The sequence below is a fragment of the Fukomys damarensis genome, unplaced genomic scaffold, assembly GCF_012274545.1.
Source record: "Fukomys damarensis isolate Sample0158 unplaced genomic scaffold, DMR_v1.0_HiC HiC_scaffold_14, whole genome shotgun sequence".
NCBI classification, from domain to species: domain Eukaryota; kingdom Metazoa; phylum Chordata; class Mammalia; order Rodentia; family Bathyergidae; genus Fukomys; species Fukomys damarensis.
Window position 1 is genome coordinate 83,296,056 of NW_022900926.1, and position 19,252 is coordinate 83,315,307.

The 19,252-nt window shown below is 37.0% G+C and overlaps 1 protein-coding gene across 5 annotated transcripts in view; it reads right to left on the reverse strand.

The window, feature by feature from the left end:
- Klhl32 (kelch like family member 32) overlaps nt 1-19,252 on the reverse strand; it is a 197,727-nt gene that overhangs the window by 138,661 nt on the left and 39,814 nt on the right. For all 5 annotated transcript variants that reach the window (XR_004517175.1, XR_004517174.1, XR_004517173.1 and 2 more), the window contains exons 2-3: nt 16,250-16,337; nt 7,777-7,957 (exon numbers count right to left, since the gene is read on the reverse strand). Coding sequence is in view for 2 of the 5 variants with exons in the window: in XM_010637361.2 (XP_010635663.1) it covers nt 7,777-7,957; nt 16,250-16,272 (204 nt within the window). In the remaining 3 variants the exon portion in view is untranslated. The remainder of the gene's footprint in view (nt 1-7,776; nt 7,958-16,249; nt 16,338-19,252) is intronic.

The window sequence follows — 19,252 nt, forward strand, 5'->3', positions numbered from 1 at the left end:
TATATATACTATATACTATATATTTTTTTTCTTTTTTTGGTGAGTGTAGTACCAGGGATCAAACTCAGGACCTTGCACTTGCTAGGTAGGCACAGCGCCACCCAGCCCACATTTTCAACACTAATAAAATATTGTTCTCTATCCATATTCTAATTTCTTTTTTTCCATTAAGTTTATTGTTACATTTTAGGTATACAGTACCATTACATTCATTAAGATCTTGTACCTTTACATGATGTATCTTGGTTCTTTTTCCCCCATACCCCTGCTCTCCCTTCACACCTCCGCCCTTCCTTATTTACAGAGTTTGTTTCTGTACTTTTATATTTCTCATATTTTTTCTTTTCCTCTTTCCTTTCCCCATCCCTCCCATTTACCCTACTCCTTTAGACATTTTCTTCCTGTTTTACAATATCAGTTATATATACTGAACCTTATTTATGCTTTTAGTTTTTCATACCAGAGAAATACTATTCACACCAGAGAATACTATTCAGTATTTATATATGTATGTCCTATTCATTTTACTTAAGAGGCCACATTCTAATTTCTAATGGACATTGCTCTTCTCAATGATTTCTATAAGTGGATTTTATAAAACTGAATGTTAACAAGAAGTATTCATTTGATGAAATTCACAATCAGTTTAGTATGTAATGCACAATTCATACTATAAAAATGATAACTGATACCTCTGTGTTCAACAGAGGACAGTCAGATATCAGAAGGACTTGCTATTGTTTCAGCACAAACATTTCATCATCAATGACTCTGGAATGCTTGTTGGGCCTCAAGGTAAGTAATTAATCACAGAACAGGCTAGTGCAAAATGGACTATGGAAAATACTGAACATCATGGGATTTAATCTTAATGACATTCATGAACCAATTAGATAATTACAGAGTAATGCTTGCTATTTATAGGGTGGTAGTAGATATCGATATGCTTACAGTGACCATCAAAGTGGTAAACTAAAATTACTATATGTATTAAAGGTCTTTGGGTTATTTTACTATTATTTACATACATTTTTATCAAAAGGAAATTTGAGGTAATAACTAAAATTTAATTTTTAATTTAATTTTTAATTTTTGAGGGTTGTCTTAATCAGATTGCTAAAATATTCCTACAAAACAAATGAGTGAATCCTAATTTCAGCCTTGAGTCCACTCTCTGCTTAGAATGTGGCCAGAAGAGAGCAGTGCTGCGGGTGACTGAATAAATGATAAAAAGTGACAATGTAACGTCCTTTAATATCTGTATAGCATTGGACAGCTTGTAAGTGACAAATGAATGTCACATTCATTTTTATTAATTTATTATTAAGCTAAGAGGTATTTTACGGTGAGTATATTGGAGATTCATAAAATTGATGGAGATTGATGAACAGGCTATAGGCTGAAGGCTGAAGTCTTGGGGGCTTCAATTTTGTGCTTCAATTTTGTGCTTCAATTTTTTTTTTTTTTTTTTTTTTTTTTTTTTTTTTTTTTTTTTTTTTTTTTTTTTTTGGTACCGGGGATCAAACTTGAGTCCTTACATTTGGGAGGCAGGAGCTGGAACCACTGAGCTAAATCCCCAGCCCTGCTGCTCTTTAGTAATGAACACAATATGCTCGGTACATGTGATTTATGAGAATCAGCAATATTAATGAAGTCTATAAAATGACTGAACAGCAGACAGCATGAATCCAACAATGATTCCATTTATGTTTTAATGCCAGCAGTGCTAGTACCTTTAAGTTTTTATCAGATACTTTCTTAGGAAATAAGACAAGAAAATGTATAAAAGTGAGAAATAAATACACTTACAAAATATGTGGCTTTTGGAAGGAGGGTAATTCTGAAGAGGGGGCTGTGAGTGCCCACCAGCATGACCCAGCAAAGAACGCTCCAATCAAAGGGCAGCATGGAGAGTGAAGATAGGGAGCCTGTCTCATGCCTGGCACTGTAGCAGGCTCTAGGGATGGAAAGATCAGATAGGCAAAAAGGACATTCATTCCACCAGGACTTAGACACACTCATATATACAGCCTTTTCCACTGCTCCCTTGATGGCTTCCTTAAGGGAAGCCTAGGGCTGTTCTCCCAGCATTTTCTACATCTCAGGCCTGTGATTAGCATAAACATCTTCTTCCTCCCACTGTCCCTGACTCTCAGGCCGGGGGCCTTAAGTCTGTCTTCTCCCTCATGGCCCATCAAAGTCCTATCAATCCCACCTCTTCTCTAGCACTTCTCAAGCAGATTCTCTTCTCTCCAGCCATCTGCTCCACACTACGTGCAGGCCACCCTCAGCTCTTAACCACTTTTTGGGTCCCTAGTATGAGTTAATTAAATCAAATCGCTTCCTTTATTTTTAAAGTGGATATGATAATAGTAACGCCAATCTTACAAGTCTCTAGCAGCTGACGTGAATCAGTCCATATAACATATGAAGCATAAGTGTCTGGAGCGGAGTAAATGCTTGATTAAAGGTCATTATTATTGTTACCATTATTGATTGCGAATGGCAAAGGAGGAACAAGAGATTAAAATGCCTTGAGGCACTCTAACCCTCAAACTCTTCGTATGAATTACGTTATACGGCAGTTATTTTTTCATTTGTTAGAATCTCCTGCCAGACTTCAAATTCATTCAGGGTCTAGAAAACTTCAGGTATGTAATGGATTCTTACTGGACTAAAAATAAATTTTTGATTATATGTTATATACTCATTAAAAGTCTTTATACCATTTAATCAAATAAAGACTATAGAATATAATTATAAAAACATGGAACATAACTCTTTTATATCCATAGGCTTTATGCCCTTGTCTCAAATCTAGAAATTACATAGGCAGCAGTACTCTTGGGCTCTAACTGAAAAAGATGCAAAAATATTTAACTTTCCTAAATGTCATATTTGAATCACTTTACCAACACATATATGAAATTATGTTAGACAGTCAAGACATCTGCTTTCTGGCCAGAAATTGTAGGCGTTCATGGGGATTTAAGCTGGAGGTAGCAAATGCAAAACAACAGCCTCCAGAACTAGAGTGGCCCATAGCCCAGGGTTGCCTACATTGAGGCCTAGCAATTTATGCATTTCCTGAGCATGAGGGGCTTTTAAAAACAGAGACAAAAAGCTGATCTGCTCTTCCCTCTCACATACAAACTCTAGAACACAGCCTCCTATCTTCTGCTACTTCTGTTTCAATGTTGCCCAACTCGATTGTGTTTGAAGGATATTAGCTATTGAGGGACTTTCTCTAAGATGTTATTGATAAGGGAACTGTAACAAGTGGCACTTAGTCTTTAAATCTTTGGAGAGACAAGCTAAAAGTTTTAACACTTCAGAAAAGAAAGACCTTGCATATAAATTTAGGGAACTGACAGAGGGTGGTCAAGATTAGGCTTCATGAGAGACATCACTCTTACAGTGTTTTTGGCTGTGATAAACCTTGGAAAACTGAAAAGGTAGACCAAGTGGTAAGTAGGTTGTGACAGGTGCAAAGCCAAAAAATGTGTAGTCCCTGAAGTGGAAGAGTGTGTCTGGAGGATATTGTTGCAGCAACATTGAACAAACACAACGGGGAACAAAGCGGTGGGTAAATAGTGACGAGATGAAGACCATGCCAGCAAGCTAGAAGCCAGGTGGTGAGGTGAATCACCTTACCAACACATACATGAAACTATATTAGACACTCAAGACACCTGCTTCCCTGGCCAGAAAATGCAGGTGTTCATGTGAGCAAGGAGTGAAAAATCAAGTACACAATCCTATATAATGGTTTGGAGAACCAGGGGAAGAGAAAAATTAGATAGCTATCAAAATGCTCTAAGTAAGTGGGAAAATCATATTCAGAAAACGAAATGATGGAAAAGGAAAAAAAAAGGTACTCTCACCTATCAAAAGAAAAGAGACCGTTAACCAGCTGACCCAAAAGATGAGCTAACCTTTCTTCCCACTAACACCTGTGCAACGCATGGCCAGAATCATGATTTAGACCAAGGAGTGAGAAGGCTAATATTTATTGAAAGTCTGTTGTGTGTCAGATACTGTGCTTAGGACTGGGGATTTAGCTCAGTGGTTCGGTGGCCTGCCTTGCAAGCGCAAAGACCTGAGTTCAATCCCCAGTACAAAAAACAAAAACAACAAAAAAAACCAAACAGATACTGTGCTTAGTGTGTTATTCACCTTATTTTATATTCTGAAAATTGATAACCATCAATTTATGGGTGCAAATAGCAAAACAAATATTATAGCTTGGATCTGGATGTCCCCCCAAAGCCTCATATCCTCATAGGTGGAGACTGGGAGAAGTGACTGGAACATGGGTGTGATACTTGATTAGTCCACTGACAGGTTCATAGCTGGGTGTGATTTTAGGAAGTGAAGCCTCGTGGGAAGAATTGGGTAACTTTGGGTGTGGCCTGGAAGGAAGTGTGTGTGTGTGTGTGTGTGTGTGTGTGTGTGTGCACGCATGTGCGTGCGCATGTGCACGTGTGTGTATCTCCTTCCTTTTCCCTTGATCCCACTCTGCCCCACTTCTGCCTGCCATCCCATGGACTGTTTCTCTTCCACCATGCCACCCTGCCTTGGAACCAGCCAACTATGGACTGAAATTTCTACAAACTGTGAGTCAAAATAAAACTCTCCTCCTTCAACTTACAGGTATCAGGTTTTTTGTCCTAGCAACTGGAAAGTAATTGAGACAAGAAAAAAGATGGCCTTACTACGTTCATAGCATAGATGGTAAAAAGGATTAATAACTCAGCAAACACTGAAAGAGAACCTACTATTTTCCAAACTCTGTGAGAAACAGGGTGAACACACAGACACAGACCTAACTACTAGATTCGCACTTAGACCTGACTCCTAAGCTCATTCTTTTCTTCTTTTCATCATTGCTCTGTACCCTTATAAAAGAAGTCCTTGCTCGGACAAAGTTATAGCATTTAACTAATGCTATGCTGTTTCCATACCGTGATATTGAGCCTGAAATTTTTGTTATAAAAAGTCATTATTTCTTGGGTCTAAAATGTGGTATTATACTTTCTTTTTAGAAGAAATGATGATCGCAAGAAGGCACAGTACTGTGGTCAACTGCTCATTCATTATTCATATTTTAAGCAAAGAAAACTGATGTCAACTCCTAGACCAAAATAAAAAGCCAATTTCCATTAAAGTTTGAGGCTTCTCATTTTTGCAGTCTCACCTTTCCTGAATCAGAACAAGAAGGACTTCAGCTTCAAAATTATCTACAGAGGATAGGGTACAAAACTTGAGTTTATATCAAAGTATTTAGCTTAAAAAGTTCACACTAGAAGGAAAAAAAACCCATGCATAATTTGCATATATTTAACATCTAAATATTAAGAATTAAGATACAGGTGGAATTCTATGACAATTAGAAAATATTTAATTTTCAATTTAATTAAATACTTAATACTTATTAACCACTTACAAAGCACAAGAGAACATAATTGTGAGAGAGACAGAAATTACTGAGACAAGATATTGTTTGCACAAGTTTCAACGGTTCAAGATAAGATACAAGGAAAGCAAAGGTAAGGGCAGCTTTACTTCCAATCCTGGAAGACATACATAGTGTCTCTTGGTAGTGTAAAGAGAAGGAACACTTACTGTCCAGTATAATAATGTCTCCCAGCAGAGCAAAGGGCAGATGTGTTTACTAACCACCATAAAAGGTTACAGTTTTTGTGCAGTAATACAGTCTCTCTTTGCGTCATCCTGTGGGAATCTGGACGCAGGAAAACAGTGCATATATAATCAGACATTGTTCTGTAGAAGCAATAAACAATAATAAACTATCCTTTGTTTCTGACTTAGGAGTTCTGTGTTTTCTACCACCATCTAAGAAAGTGTGGTAGGTTAACTGGTTAGCTTGCAAGCAGGGTAAAATATCATATCTTTGTTAATTCCTGACTGCTCTCAGTTGCAAAAATGGCAACAAATTCTTCCACTTCCTCTGTACACTCCCTTTTTCATCCCTTTCTTACCCTGATTCTGGAACAGCCATGTGATTTGCTTGGCCAGTGGGACACGAACAAGTTTAGGAAGTACCTGTAGATTAAGGTTTGTGCTACTGCAGCTAGAATGTAGTCATCATGTAAAAAAGCCAGGACTTCAAGCATGGGCAAAGACTCTACCACTGAGTTACATCCATAGCTCCTGATAGAAGGATTCCAAAAGGGAATCCTCTGGGCATACTCCACCAGAGTATGAGCAGCACTGTGGTACAGGAGATGAAAAACTAAGAGTGGCAAAAATCATTGAGACATGCCAACAAGTAAAATGGTCTGTTGGTCCCACATGCTTGTATTTGCACATACTCTGTTATAAATAAACATGCACAAAACCAAACCATTTCCCCAAATTAAGTTCAAACCCCAGAAGGCAGAAACCTAAGTTAATCATGAAGGAGGCTATATTGTGATCAACAAGAAGACAAAACTTGTATAACGGAACGTGCACACAATCCTAAATATTTTATTGTTTACAAAAGCCCCTTGGGAATAATCAAACCTTTCTGGAAAATGAATGCCTGACACTGTAAGGGTGTATCAGTGGATCACTATATTAATGGGACTAAAAGGTCACTTTACAGATATGGTACTCTGTGTCCTTTCTGCAGTTTATAAATAAATCCCTATTTTTTATTTTAGAAAAACATTTCAAGTAATGACCTCTTTATCCTCTATAGCACTCAGCTTCATCATATTTAAAAGAACTTTTTCAGGCTTTTGTTTTGATTCAGCATCTGTGAAAATTCACTATCACTGCTGGTTGGCAATTGAGTGTAATGCATACTGTCTGTTAAGCAAGAAAAGTTAAGTTACCGTAAACACGCAAGTCAGTTAACAGATTGCCAGACTAGGCCACTACACTGATTTCTGTATTATTTAGAGGTCTTAGTGAGGGAAAGTTTTATAAACAAAGTTATATTCCTGATCCTACAGAGACTCTGTATTTCTGGCTAATCACTGTCCTTTATATCAAGAAGTAGAATAGACTAGTGGTTCAGAGTTAGACATAGGTATCAGTTCCAGAGCTGCCATGTAGGAACTCTGTGACTTGTTATTTAGTTTCTGCCTTATAACAAATTACTTAACCTCTGAGATTGAGTTTCCATGTAGTAACTCTGTGACTTGTTATTTAGTTTCTGCCTTATAACAAATCACTTAACCTCTGAGACTGAGTTTCCTTAGATGGAAAGTGATTTTAATGGTATGTATATATTTGTAAAGTGGGCTTTTGTGAAGATTAAAGGAAATATGGACATAAAATCCTTTGTCCACCAAAATCCCAGGAAATTCCAAATACATGGCACTAAATCAGCTAAAAACATACTGTACACTTTGTCTTCAAAATAATGGTAATCGTATCACCACATACTATTAGTTGCTGGAAATAAAACTCCAAAGTTCTACTAAACAAGACGACACACCTTACACATCAACCATAAAGTTTCAAGGAGTCAGATGCTTCTCTATACTAGGAGCAAATAATTAGGAAGTATGAAGAATATGTATTAAAAAATCAGAAGCAGTACATAAACTTAGGAATATTTTAAATTATTTTACAAAGTATTCTGATCCTAAACTGGAAACTTTACCAGGTCTCATTTTGCTCAGGAAAGAACACACACTCCAGCATTCAAATTCTGGAAATGACCACCTAATTTTCTCCTTGTTGTTGAAGGACAGTCCAGGAAACACTGTGATTTTCTGTTTATTGATATCCTAAAGAAACACACAAACTACCTCAACTTACCCGGAAATAGTCGCTGCATGCAGCTAGGACTGCCTTGTGAGCATGGAATTTCTGTTCCTCGGCAATCAGGGTGACGTCGCAGAGGATCCCGTCACTTCTCTGCTGATTCAGCGCTGCCAGGACACTGTCGTTGTGAGATTCTGAGTGGCAGAGCCTCTGCCCTGTCAGCATTTCTTGAATACTACAAGGGACAGCAATTGAGTCAACTTACTTCATTGATTGATTGATGATTGACTGATTGATTGATTACGCTGGGAGTTGAACCCAGAGCCTTCGCTCTAAGCTACATCCCCAGTCTTTTCTTTTTAATTTGAGACAGGGTCTCACTAAGTTACTAAATCACCCAGGCTGGGCTTGACATTCTTCCTCTTAGCAGCCCTGCTTCCTGAATGCTCCCTCAGCCCTTCCACATCAACTGAGGGAACCTGGATTCTAGCATACCTTGAGTTTGACCTTCAAGTTTCCAAACTTTTTTTTCTCTGCTATTTTCCAGTTCTGTTTCTTCTGATTCTTTTCCTTGCTCCCACCAGGGATCTTTTTCTCTCTGACTAGTGTCCCTCTTTCTGAGTTTTGTTGGTCAGTGTGCCCATTGGTGTCTTCATATTGTCGACTTATGAGACTGCGGCTAGAACCGCATCCCCTACCTGTATGTTCATGCTTCAGTGTAAAACTTGTTCCGTGTGTGTGTGTGTGTGTGTGTGTGTGTGTGTGTGTCTGTGAGAGAGAGAGAGATTCTCCAACTTTATTCCTTATTAGATCGTCCCACAGGACAAGACATTCCATTAATAAATACAAGAAAACTGAGCAAAGGTTGGTTAAGGGGGAAAGGCTTGGATGTGAAGTTATGTACCACAAGGAGAAAGTCAAAAGAAACATCTTTGTAAATGAAAAAAAACAAATTTGAAAGTAATCTACATTATCAGCCTCCAATGTCTACATGTGATCATTATACAATACTAGGCTTATTTTGTGAGATTGCTAAACTTAACCATTGTGGCATCCTTCTACTGTCTGTCCCACCCTTACATCTTTTGAAAACTCCTAGGTAAAATTCTAGAATTTCTTAAAATGAGTATCTAGAGATCTATGGACAATTCTAGTTTGGATCAACAAACTTCTTGACATGCTTTAAAATCTCAGAGCAGGAACTGGACTAAGATGAGTGAGGTATACCAGTAAATAAATTGTCTGAGAAGAAAAAATAAAAGGGTCATCAAGCCCTGGACAGCAGACTTTTCTTAAAGCTGAGTAACGATTAACTGTCCCCCTCACTCCCACACACTGGTAATTTCTGCATCCAATTCTTCCTTCTGAGCATAAAGGAGTTGTTCAGAGGAGCCAGAGTCATTGGCAGCCTTGTTTGCATGGTCGGTCTGACAGGGCCCTACCCAGCCTGTGCACCAGTTGACTGGTAAATTCTAGGTAAGTGCAAATCATCACTTTAAAATTAACCAAATGCTTCCCATGAAATGCTAGAGTGCAGTCAGTAAGATTTATTGGACATTTTTGACTGGGAAGCATCAGAAATGTCAGAACTACGGGAAGAAAAGAACTTGACAGGCGTTGATGATACAGGAAGCTGTTGTAGGAAGGTGGGAGGATTATTTTCAGGTGGAAGGAGACAATGAGCTTTGAAGTGGTTATTGTCATTAATATTCATCTAGTGGCTCTAGCTATCAAAAGACTTTTAAAAATAAGTAATTGAAAATATTACATTCAGAAGCATAAATAATTTTTATAAATTTCTATGTAAAACCTAGAATAGAGATTAACATCAAAGAAATGAAATTGAATAATAGAAATATTGTATCATCTAAATATAGCTTTAGAACAATATTTGAAAAATCTTTTCTAAAAGAAATATATTTTATATATTTAACACAGAGTGCTTACCATGTTCAATTATTAATTCATTTAATCTTCTTAACACTGAGGCAAGTACTTTTGTTCTCTATTTTATAGATAAGAAAACTGAGTCTTAGATCAAGCATTTTGAAAATATAACATCAGAAGCACAATATAATTCCTCTTTCTAGTTAAAAAAAGATAATCTGTAAAGATCTCAAAAAAACCACATCTCTATTGTTTGTTTATATCTTGTATAATTAATCTCAAAATCAGCCCTATAGAATATAAATGAAGATATTGAATGGGTTGTTATGATAAGAAATTGTTTCAAATCACCGTTCAAAAAATTTGTTATAAACTTTTGTTATAAAAATTTGTTAAAATTTTTCTGCAGAATAGATTTTTATTATAATCTTAGAAATATTCTTCACAATTTCATAATTTTTTCTCTTCTATTACCTTAAAAGTTAAATAAATGTATTTTAAAATTTCATTTGTAATGGAACAGAAGACTATATTAAAATAATTGCCTTAAAATGTTTCCTTACTCATTTTCTAAATATAGTGCCACAATTCACATCTTTATCATTAAGCCTCAGTATCTGCAGTTCAGCTATCTCTTGAGAGTGATTAAACCTTGCCAGGGAGAGAGCAGCTGTAAACTGAAATTTGGCAAAGAATAAAAGGCTCAGTTTTCAAACAATAGTGATGCTACACAATTTCACAGGATCTTTCTGCTTGGCTTAAAGAAAATAGCATGCTAAATATTTACAACAACACTTGGAACAAAATCCTAAATGTTTTGGAACCAATATGTTAGGATTCTTTAAAAACAGAAACAAATACTCCAACAGTTGGCAAGAAATAAAGGTCTATTAATCAACAAGTTATTATCATATTCTAAAAGGAAAAGCAACTTCTCATTCAACTCTCAGATATAAATCTGCAGAACACTTCAACCATCTGTGAAGGCACATCGGCCAAAGAACAGAGCAGGAAGATGATATGACCACTTTACCAAGAAATAATCATAAACCAAAGAGAAAAGAATCAAAAACTACAGAGCCTCTATGTTTAAGTTAAGAAGGGAGGAGACGTGCTTGTGCTTAGGTCCCTTGGCATCTATGACATATATCAAATTAGCAAATAATAACACCCATTTTAGAGGAGTTCCCATCCCCACCTGGGAAACAAAGAAAAAAACACATATGTTAAATCTTCCTAAATTATTGGGAAAATACAGAAAGTATGAAAAAATGCTGCCATCTCAAAATTCACAGCTAGGCATCCTGGTTTCCCCAAAGCAATACAAATACCATTTTTACTGAGGGCATTCAAAGCTACAGTGTCCAATACAGAAGCCATAACCATGTGTGGCTTTTAAGCACACAAAATACTGAGCATTCCAAACTGAGATGCGCTGTGAGTGTAAAATATATACTGGGTGGCAAAGGCACTATGAAAAAGAGAATGAAAAATATTGCATTAACTTTTATGTTGATTACATGTTTATCCTATTTTAGGCACTTTGCATTATATAAAACATGCTGTGAAAATTAATTTTAACTGTTTCATTTTAGTTTTTACTATGGCTGCTTTAAATCATATGTCTTTCCCATTCCACTTCTAATGGGAAGTTTACAAGTTTCCAGGAAAGTATAGTGGACCCCCACATTATGACTAGCCTGGCATACAACTTGGGCTAATTAGGTTAATGGAAGATTCATCTGCCTCTTGTTATCTATAGCATGTGCCCAGGTAAACATCCAGATCTCAGCTGTATTGACTTAGTTACAACCAGCCCTTGGGAATTGATCGAGTTTGTAAGTCAAGGGTCCACTCTACATACCTATTTCTTTCCACCTGAACCCTACAAGGGAGAGCTTCAGGTGACCCCAATTATGGACTGCTATTCATGTATCTCACAGGGCCAAGCCTAAACCTGGTACATCTATGGGAAGCCCCAGAGTCCCTGAGCAGCAGATTGCTTTTTAGTGATGTCAGGGAATAACCACTTGATCAGCCGCATGTCAGCATCCAGTAATGGGGAGATTAATAAGCAAGGTCTCAGGAAACAGGAGTATTCATGACTTTAAGCCTGTAACTCTCATTCTGGAACTGATGGCACAAACTAATAAATCAAATGCAGAACATGATGTTCATAACATCATATACTCTACTGATAGTGGACCACTGCTTTGGGGCAAATTGTTACTTTGAGTTCAGAGAGCCAACATTTTTGACTACAGAATTTTCCTATCATCTCATTTTCACAGAATAAAATTTGACTGAGTTCAGTTTTTAGGATAAAAATTCCAAAAATGACAATATGGTTTTAAATATTCACATATCATATTTTAAAATTTAATGAATTTCTGTATCAACATTTACCTAATACTCAGATATACAAAGAACATGCAAGTAATTCTCAAGTAAGCTTACTAATAAAGTGTTACATCCTTTCATATCAAAAAGAGTCAAGTAGCACAAAGAGCCTCATTTTTGAGCCACACTTCTTAAACAGATAACAGAGGAAAGAAAAAGCACGGCAAAATTCTGAATGGTAATATAATTATGCCTGACTATTTTAATTCAGCCAAGTGATTATCGAGTGTCCCAATCACTGCAATAACATAGTCCAATATATTATACAAACTTAATTCATGTAAATACATTAATATTAAAAGAATTTTTGTTTAAGTGGGAAGGCTGTTAAAAGATCCTATAATGGGACTTAATTCTATTTTATACAACACTTACATTTTATAGTCTTTAACTCAAATGCTAACAATTAATAGAAATGGCAATAATAAGAAGAGGATAGTATGTGGAGAATGATTCAGAAAAAATGAAGACTATGCAGGAAAGAACATAATTATAAATGAACAGCTTTGTGTCCTTTTTTCCCTCACTCACTCATCCAACAAATACTTATTCAGGCCTATTATGCTAGAACAGCAATGGGATAAAATTGCAAAGCAGATGTGGTAGTAGTCCTTGTGGAACACACAGTTTAGCAGAGTAGTTACATATTAATCAAGTAATCTGGCCTCCTAAAGAAGTAACGCTTGAGATACAGGCTAAAGGATAGAACAAGTTACCCTGGTAAAAAGAAGAGAGAAGCTTCACAGGCAGGAGAACAGTGAATCCTCCAACCCTGTGGCAGAAGGGAGCATGACCCTGATATGTCCATGTCCACAGGTTAATGGCCAGAACCCTGAGGACAAGGGAGAGCCTTCCTGGCCCAGGAGACACCTGAGCAGCAGAAACTGAAGCTCATTTATGCAAGAGGTCTGGCTCAGATTATCCTAAGAGCCATGGAAGTCCCACAGATACAGGCCATCGTACCAAGAGCAGCCAGGGGGACTGGGCCACACTAGAGCAGTTTTGCATAGTGGTTGTAGTGCAGATGAGTTAATGGACTTGGGCCTGGAGTATGGGGTTAGAATTACTGAGAGGTGAATGAATTTGAAAGTTACTCAGAGGACAGGTCTAGAGACCTTGGTGATGATTATATATGGAGTTGGGTAGAAGGGAGGTTCCCACCAAGATACCTACATTTTTGGTTTATATAACTTGATATTCTCAGAACAGGAACTAGTGCAATAGCATGAAAATTGCAGAAGAAGATGATAAATTCAGTTGGATATGTTAAGTTTGAATTGTCTGTAAGACTCACAAGAGCAGATGTCAAATACGTAGTTTGATTCATGGAGCTGGAGCTCAGAAAGTCTTAGCTAGAGATATAAACCTATGACTAATCTGTAAAGGGTGGGTAACAAGCACAGCTGTGCCTCAAGAATATGTTGAGAGATGGCCAAAAATCATTGCTGAGAAGATAAGAAAGATGAGAATTAAAGAACAGAAGCAAAACTTGGCTTATTTGTGGGAAAGGGCCACCCTTGAGCAGCATGGAATAGGTGGGCCAGAAATACATACTGAAACTGCCATTTTCTGGCTTGACAAATCTAAAGAGTTTTAGACAATGTAGGCACATAAATATAGTTTAGTTCATCCGGATTTGGGTTTTCTTGATCAAATGTATCAAAACTACCAGGGATAAGAGAAATGAAGGATGGAGCAAGAGTGATAGAATCTAAACTGGTCAAGAAGGAAAATAAGAAAAGGAAAGGTTTAATGGTTTGGTAGAAAGTAGCAGGGCCAGAAGATCAGACCTGGCAAAAAGGTCAAACCAAAACCCTACTGAGAGTAAGTAAATGGGCAAGTAGAAGGACAGGAGGGCATGGTAAAGAGTAAAGCAATTAATGGAGAGATTTTAGAAACAGAGCAATTGCTGATTATGACAAGGTCCAAGGTGTGACCATGGAACTGGGTGGCTAAGTAGAACAAGAAGTCTTTGGGGATAATAAGTGAGAATCTGAGGGCCATAAAGCAGGGCAAATCTTTTCTGACACTAAGAGCCCCGAAAAGTTGTAAAGGGTTTATGATGGGGAGGAAAACTGCAAGCCAGATGCCAAAGTATTCATTGAATGAGGGGAAATGACTTTGACCACAGTTAGGAAAAGAAGAAGGTAAGAAAAATAAAGAGAGCTACCTTCAGAAGAGTATGTCTTGCTGCAGCTTTCTCAAACAACTAGTCTAAGAAGTAATGACCTATGTTCCAGGATGGCAACAACCCAAGAGGGACAGGTAGAGTTACCTATTGCTGAAATACATGAGATGTGCGGAAATAATAATGTTACCATATGAGAGGGCTACAAGAGTAGTGGTTCTCAGGGAAGGGTAAGTCCCAGTGAAGTCAGAAGGCATACAGAGCTTTTTGGAATGAGGGAGATGACACAGAAGAGCACATAGTCATGTTGCAAGTTCCATGCAAGTGTTACGGTAAAAATATTTGGAAGGTGGGGAAGAGAGGACTTTGGGTTAAGGCAGAGCAGGGGAGATCATTAGAGATGATTACAATGAGGATGGCAGATGACAGTAGGATAGTTGATTAATAAAATAAGGGATGACACTGGGCATAGTGGTACACGCCTGTAATCTCAGTACTTGAGAGGCTGAGGTAGGAGGATCACTGAGAGTTCAAAGACAGTTTAGGCTACATAGTGAGTTCAGGGCCAGACTGAGCTACATAGCAAGTCCTTGTCTCAAAAACAAAACTAACAAACAAACCAAAAAACAGGGATGATAGACTAAAATTTAAAAATATGATTCTGAATGACCACTGGTCTTGGTAGCCAGGAATAAGTCATCTGGCTAAGGTGTTGTCAGACAGACACTATGGTCTTCATGCACTGTATTTGCTGAACACCAGTTCAACAGTGAAGTTTCTCAACCTCAGAACTACTGACATTTTGAGCTGGGTCTGGGTTTTTTTTTGTTGTTGTTGTTGTTTTTTCTGGAAGGAGCTGTCCTACCCATTTAATATGTGTAGCAGGACTGTTCAACAGTGAAGTTTCTCAACCTCAGAACTACTGACATTTTGAGCTGGGTCTGGGTTTTTTTGTTGTTGTTGTTGTTTTTTTTTCTGGAAGGAGCTGTCCTACCCATTTAATATGTGTAGCAGGATTCTTGGCCTCTACCCACTACTTCAGGTGACAAACAAAATGACAGACATTGCACAGTCTACCTTAACCTCCCATTCAGAACCACTGATGGAGTATAACAAACTCACATGGCTACTGCAGAGGTCCTATACCTGCTATAGGAATACCACCATTTCTGGAACTAGTTTTAGAACTAGTCAACTTTTACAGTCTAAGAATCATGGACAAAAGCTGGTCTCACTATTTAATCAATATTTAATAAATATACTCAATATTAACATTGAACAAATGTGTTCTCAGGTTTATCACATCTCCCATTTTTTACTCTAAAGAATTTTTGACTATTTTCTTAGAAGAAGTTGAAGATTTGCCACCTCCAGTGAAAACACTCAAATGAATGCCATGCCTTTTCTAATACTGTGCCCCTCTATAGTCAGAATGTGCCAACCTCTTTCCCACCCTGGGCATCTCCCCCTGTCATGCTATCCATACTTCAGATACCACATTGTAGACTACTTCCTCAGGAAGTTGTTTCCTTACCATATGTATGCTGTACTTGTCCTTCAGAGCACTTTTCACAATTATATTTATGTTGTTACCTGTATGACTGTTTGTTTAATGTCTATTTCTCCTAAGGAATACCTATTCTATAAAGGAAGAAACCTTATCTGTTTTAGTCATAGCTGGATCCTGTTGCATCAAGTAGAGTGCTTGGTTCAATAAGTATTTATTAAATGAATGAACTGCTAAAAGAAATTGCTACTGGGATTTTTAGAATAAGTATTGTACTCCCCCCATGATTTAATGGGAGCAATATTCATCCATATTAGTTTTCCAGTCATTCCTTTAATCCTATATCTTTGTAGTAATATACCTTTTGTTGAATACAGGTAAGCATCTCAAATAAGCGAAAGAGAAAAGTAGCATTATGAAACTTCTCTAGATTTGACCAAGAACTAGATTTTAGTGGTTAGTCTGTGCCAACACACCAAAATAATAAAAGCTCTAATTTCTTTCTTTATTCCTCATTTAGCCCCTACTCTGTGCTGGATCCAGAAATGTGCAGTGCGTACCAGTTCAAGGCTCACCAAACCAAGAAATCACTCCCCTGAGTATACCTGAGGCAACGTTCAGAAGGCATTCTCCAGCTGGGCTCCTCAGGCTCGCGGACTTAGAAGTCTACAGAAGGATCAGTAAGCATTCCAGCTGATTAAAAAAGATAAGAGAGAAGAACATAATGAGCTACAGGCCAAAAGAAAAGGTGCAAATGATGCTAAAGTTTTAGAATCTCAAAGAGGCAAGATAGAGAGTTTTGTTGTTGACAGGAAACATTCTACTACCATACTCTCAACATGCAATAGTTCTGGGTGTTTTTAAATTTTAAGTTTTTCCATACTGTTGGTGAATCGGGTACTCAGAAGTAAAATATACTTAAGAATCAATACTAGCTAATTAAATTGAAGTAAAACAGAAAATATGAGATGGTCAAAGGGAAAAACTAAGATTGATAAAATAAAATTACAACAATCTGATGAGATCAGGTGCATTCAGGGTACTCTTGCTATGAACCAAAACTATACTGATCTAAATCACAAACACTAACTAGTTGACTTGTTCTTCATAGAGATTTTACTTTCCTTCCAAACATGATTAGTAAAATCAAGTTACAGGCAAGTTCCTCTTGGCTAAGTGTTTATAGAAAGATGATATTCTATTCAAAATAGATTTTTGAAAATTCGATGGAAAAAATAATATAAAAAAGAATGAAAATTAGTAGAAAATGAAAATGTATTCTCTCAGAGTTCAGGACTCGCATAAATGAAATATATAATAGAATGTCGCTATCAGGCTTGAAATTGCTCCTTGGCTGAACACATTTACTCATGCTGTCCCTGCTACCAACCCTTGCTTTTGTTCTTAACTGTAACTCTAAGCAGAAAAAAGAAATCATTTGAACAGTCTGGGACCTAGTCCATGACTGCGCTTTACAACTCTCATTAGTGGATCTAGCTGCCATTTTCTAATACTCCCAAGTAGCAAATTAATTACAATCTGGATAAGCTAAACAGGCTCCCTTCTGTCTCTATTTTTATTTTAAAAAATGATAACAGTGTGAAATGCTTATGAAGGCAATATGTTAAACTCTGCTTATTTCTGCTGTTTTATATTAAAAAAGAGCTGTGATTTGCAATCTGAATAAAAATAGTATTTGTTATATTATACACAAATCTTCAATTGGCATGACTGACTAATAGTTCACGTATTATAATTTGGTTTAAAAATTCTACTGTCATTGAATATTAGGTTGTTTCAATCATTTTTGGTACAATTTTATCTTTCAGTTATTCTTAAAATTATTAAATATGGGGTATCAATACTTTCACTTATTTCTATGTAAATTTTGACAAATCTAAAAGTGATTGATAGTTGATCCACTATGACTGAGCAGTATAGGAAGACAGAATAATTCTATTCACATAGTTTAATTAGCTAAGAGACTTGCTTAGCAACCTGTTGTTGGCTACAGTTTCTTTTGAGAATCTGGGTTACAAACCCCAGGATCTAGTTTAACACAAACACTAACTGAAATGGACACTTGAACGTGAAACTTAAAGTCCAGTGTTTTCAAAACACTCCCAATGATCAGGTGTCTAAAGAATAAGAATCACCAAAACTAAAATAATTCATAACTAAAGGCCACATCTAACATATTTTCCAGATATTTCAAACATGATGACTGAAAGTCATGAAAGGAATTAAATTCCCTTCTATAGACACTTGTTATTGGAGGCCAACTAACTAAAGTAGCTTTTCTTCAGAATTATCTAATTAAAACCTGTTACGAAGTTTAGTGAAACGTATATCATTTTTAGGGAGAGTCAAAATAAGTGAAGGATGTATCTACATGGACAACGTTTTATTGTTATTTATGCCCTACATTTTAATGCCTATTATTTACTAAATATTTGCATATTCGACTAAAATAAAACATTGTGAGCAAACACAATTTTTACAGAATGTTTCCATGATGGTACAGCATCCAGTGTGGCTACTTAAAAGCTCCAGCCAGACCTCTTCTCCCACCACTGGCCTCCATGCCTGAAATGCACATGCTGACCCAAGGCTCTTAACCCTTCTTATGCACTCTAGGGGGTCCAGGCCAATCTCTTTCCTTTCTCCTTCTCAGAATCGACAAATGAATTCAAAGCTGGGCCAGTTTGGTAGAAATTTAGGCTCCTAGGAGACATGAGGAAAGGCTGGAGTTGCTCCCCAGTGCCTCAGCTCTCAGGTTGCTCCTGCACCATGTATAAGGCCATGTACAACTTTCTGGACCCACTGGCAAAACAAAGATTCTGTCCTTCACTCAGCTCTAGTCAGGCTCTTTTGAGCTGCTTTCAGGTAGGCCCCATCCTCAGGCGTGTCTTCAAGAGCTTTTGGTCAGCTAAGCTTTTATAAACATAAATATTATTCTGGTGAGCAGAGAATGTGTAGTAACATCACTAAAAATAATTTAATGGCAACAACTATAAAATAGTTAAGAAGCATGTGCTAAATATTTCAGTACTATTCAATTATTTCCTCAGCTCAATGAATTTAGGTAGGAAGGAAGGGATTTTCCTCTACATCATAATAACTATAAAGAGCCAAGTAAGGAAGGGCACCAGAATACTCCATACCAGAATACAGACCTTCAGGACATACATTATTATTATGTAAAAGCCACTGAGAAATAGAAGATGTAGGAAAACCTCTAGAAACTAGCCATCAGGTTTTCCTCTTGTAAAAGAAATCACCATTTACCAAGGGCTGATATATCACAAGGCCTCAGGAAATATCAGTATGCATCCTTTTATTATTATATAAACATATATGAATTCCACAGTGATCTGTTTGGGTGACAGGTATATATGTAAACTTTTACTTTTGTTTTACCTTTTGTGTAGGTACTTAACAATAACTAATTTTAATTATTTTACTGAACTATAATAGTGTGAAAGAAGGAGAAAAAGAAAATAATCTATGGGTATCCATTTCTGTACAGTGCCAAGTCAACACAGTAAATTGGGATGACTTTTTCCAAAGTTGGCAGCACCGTTATAGTTTCCCAAAATTCAATTTAT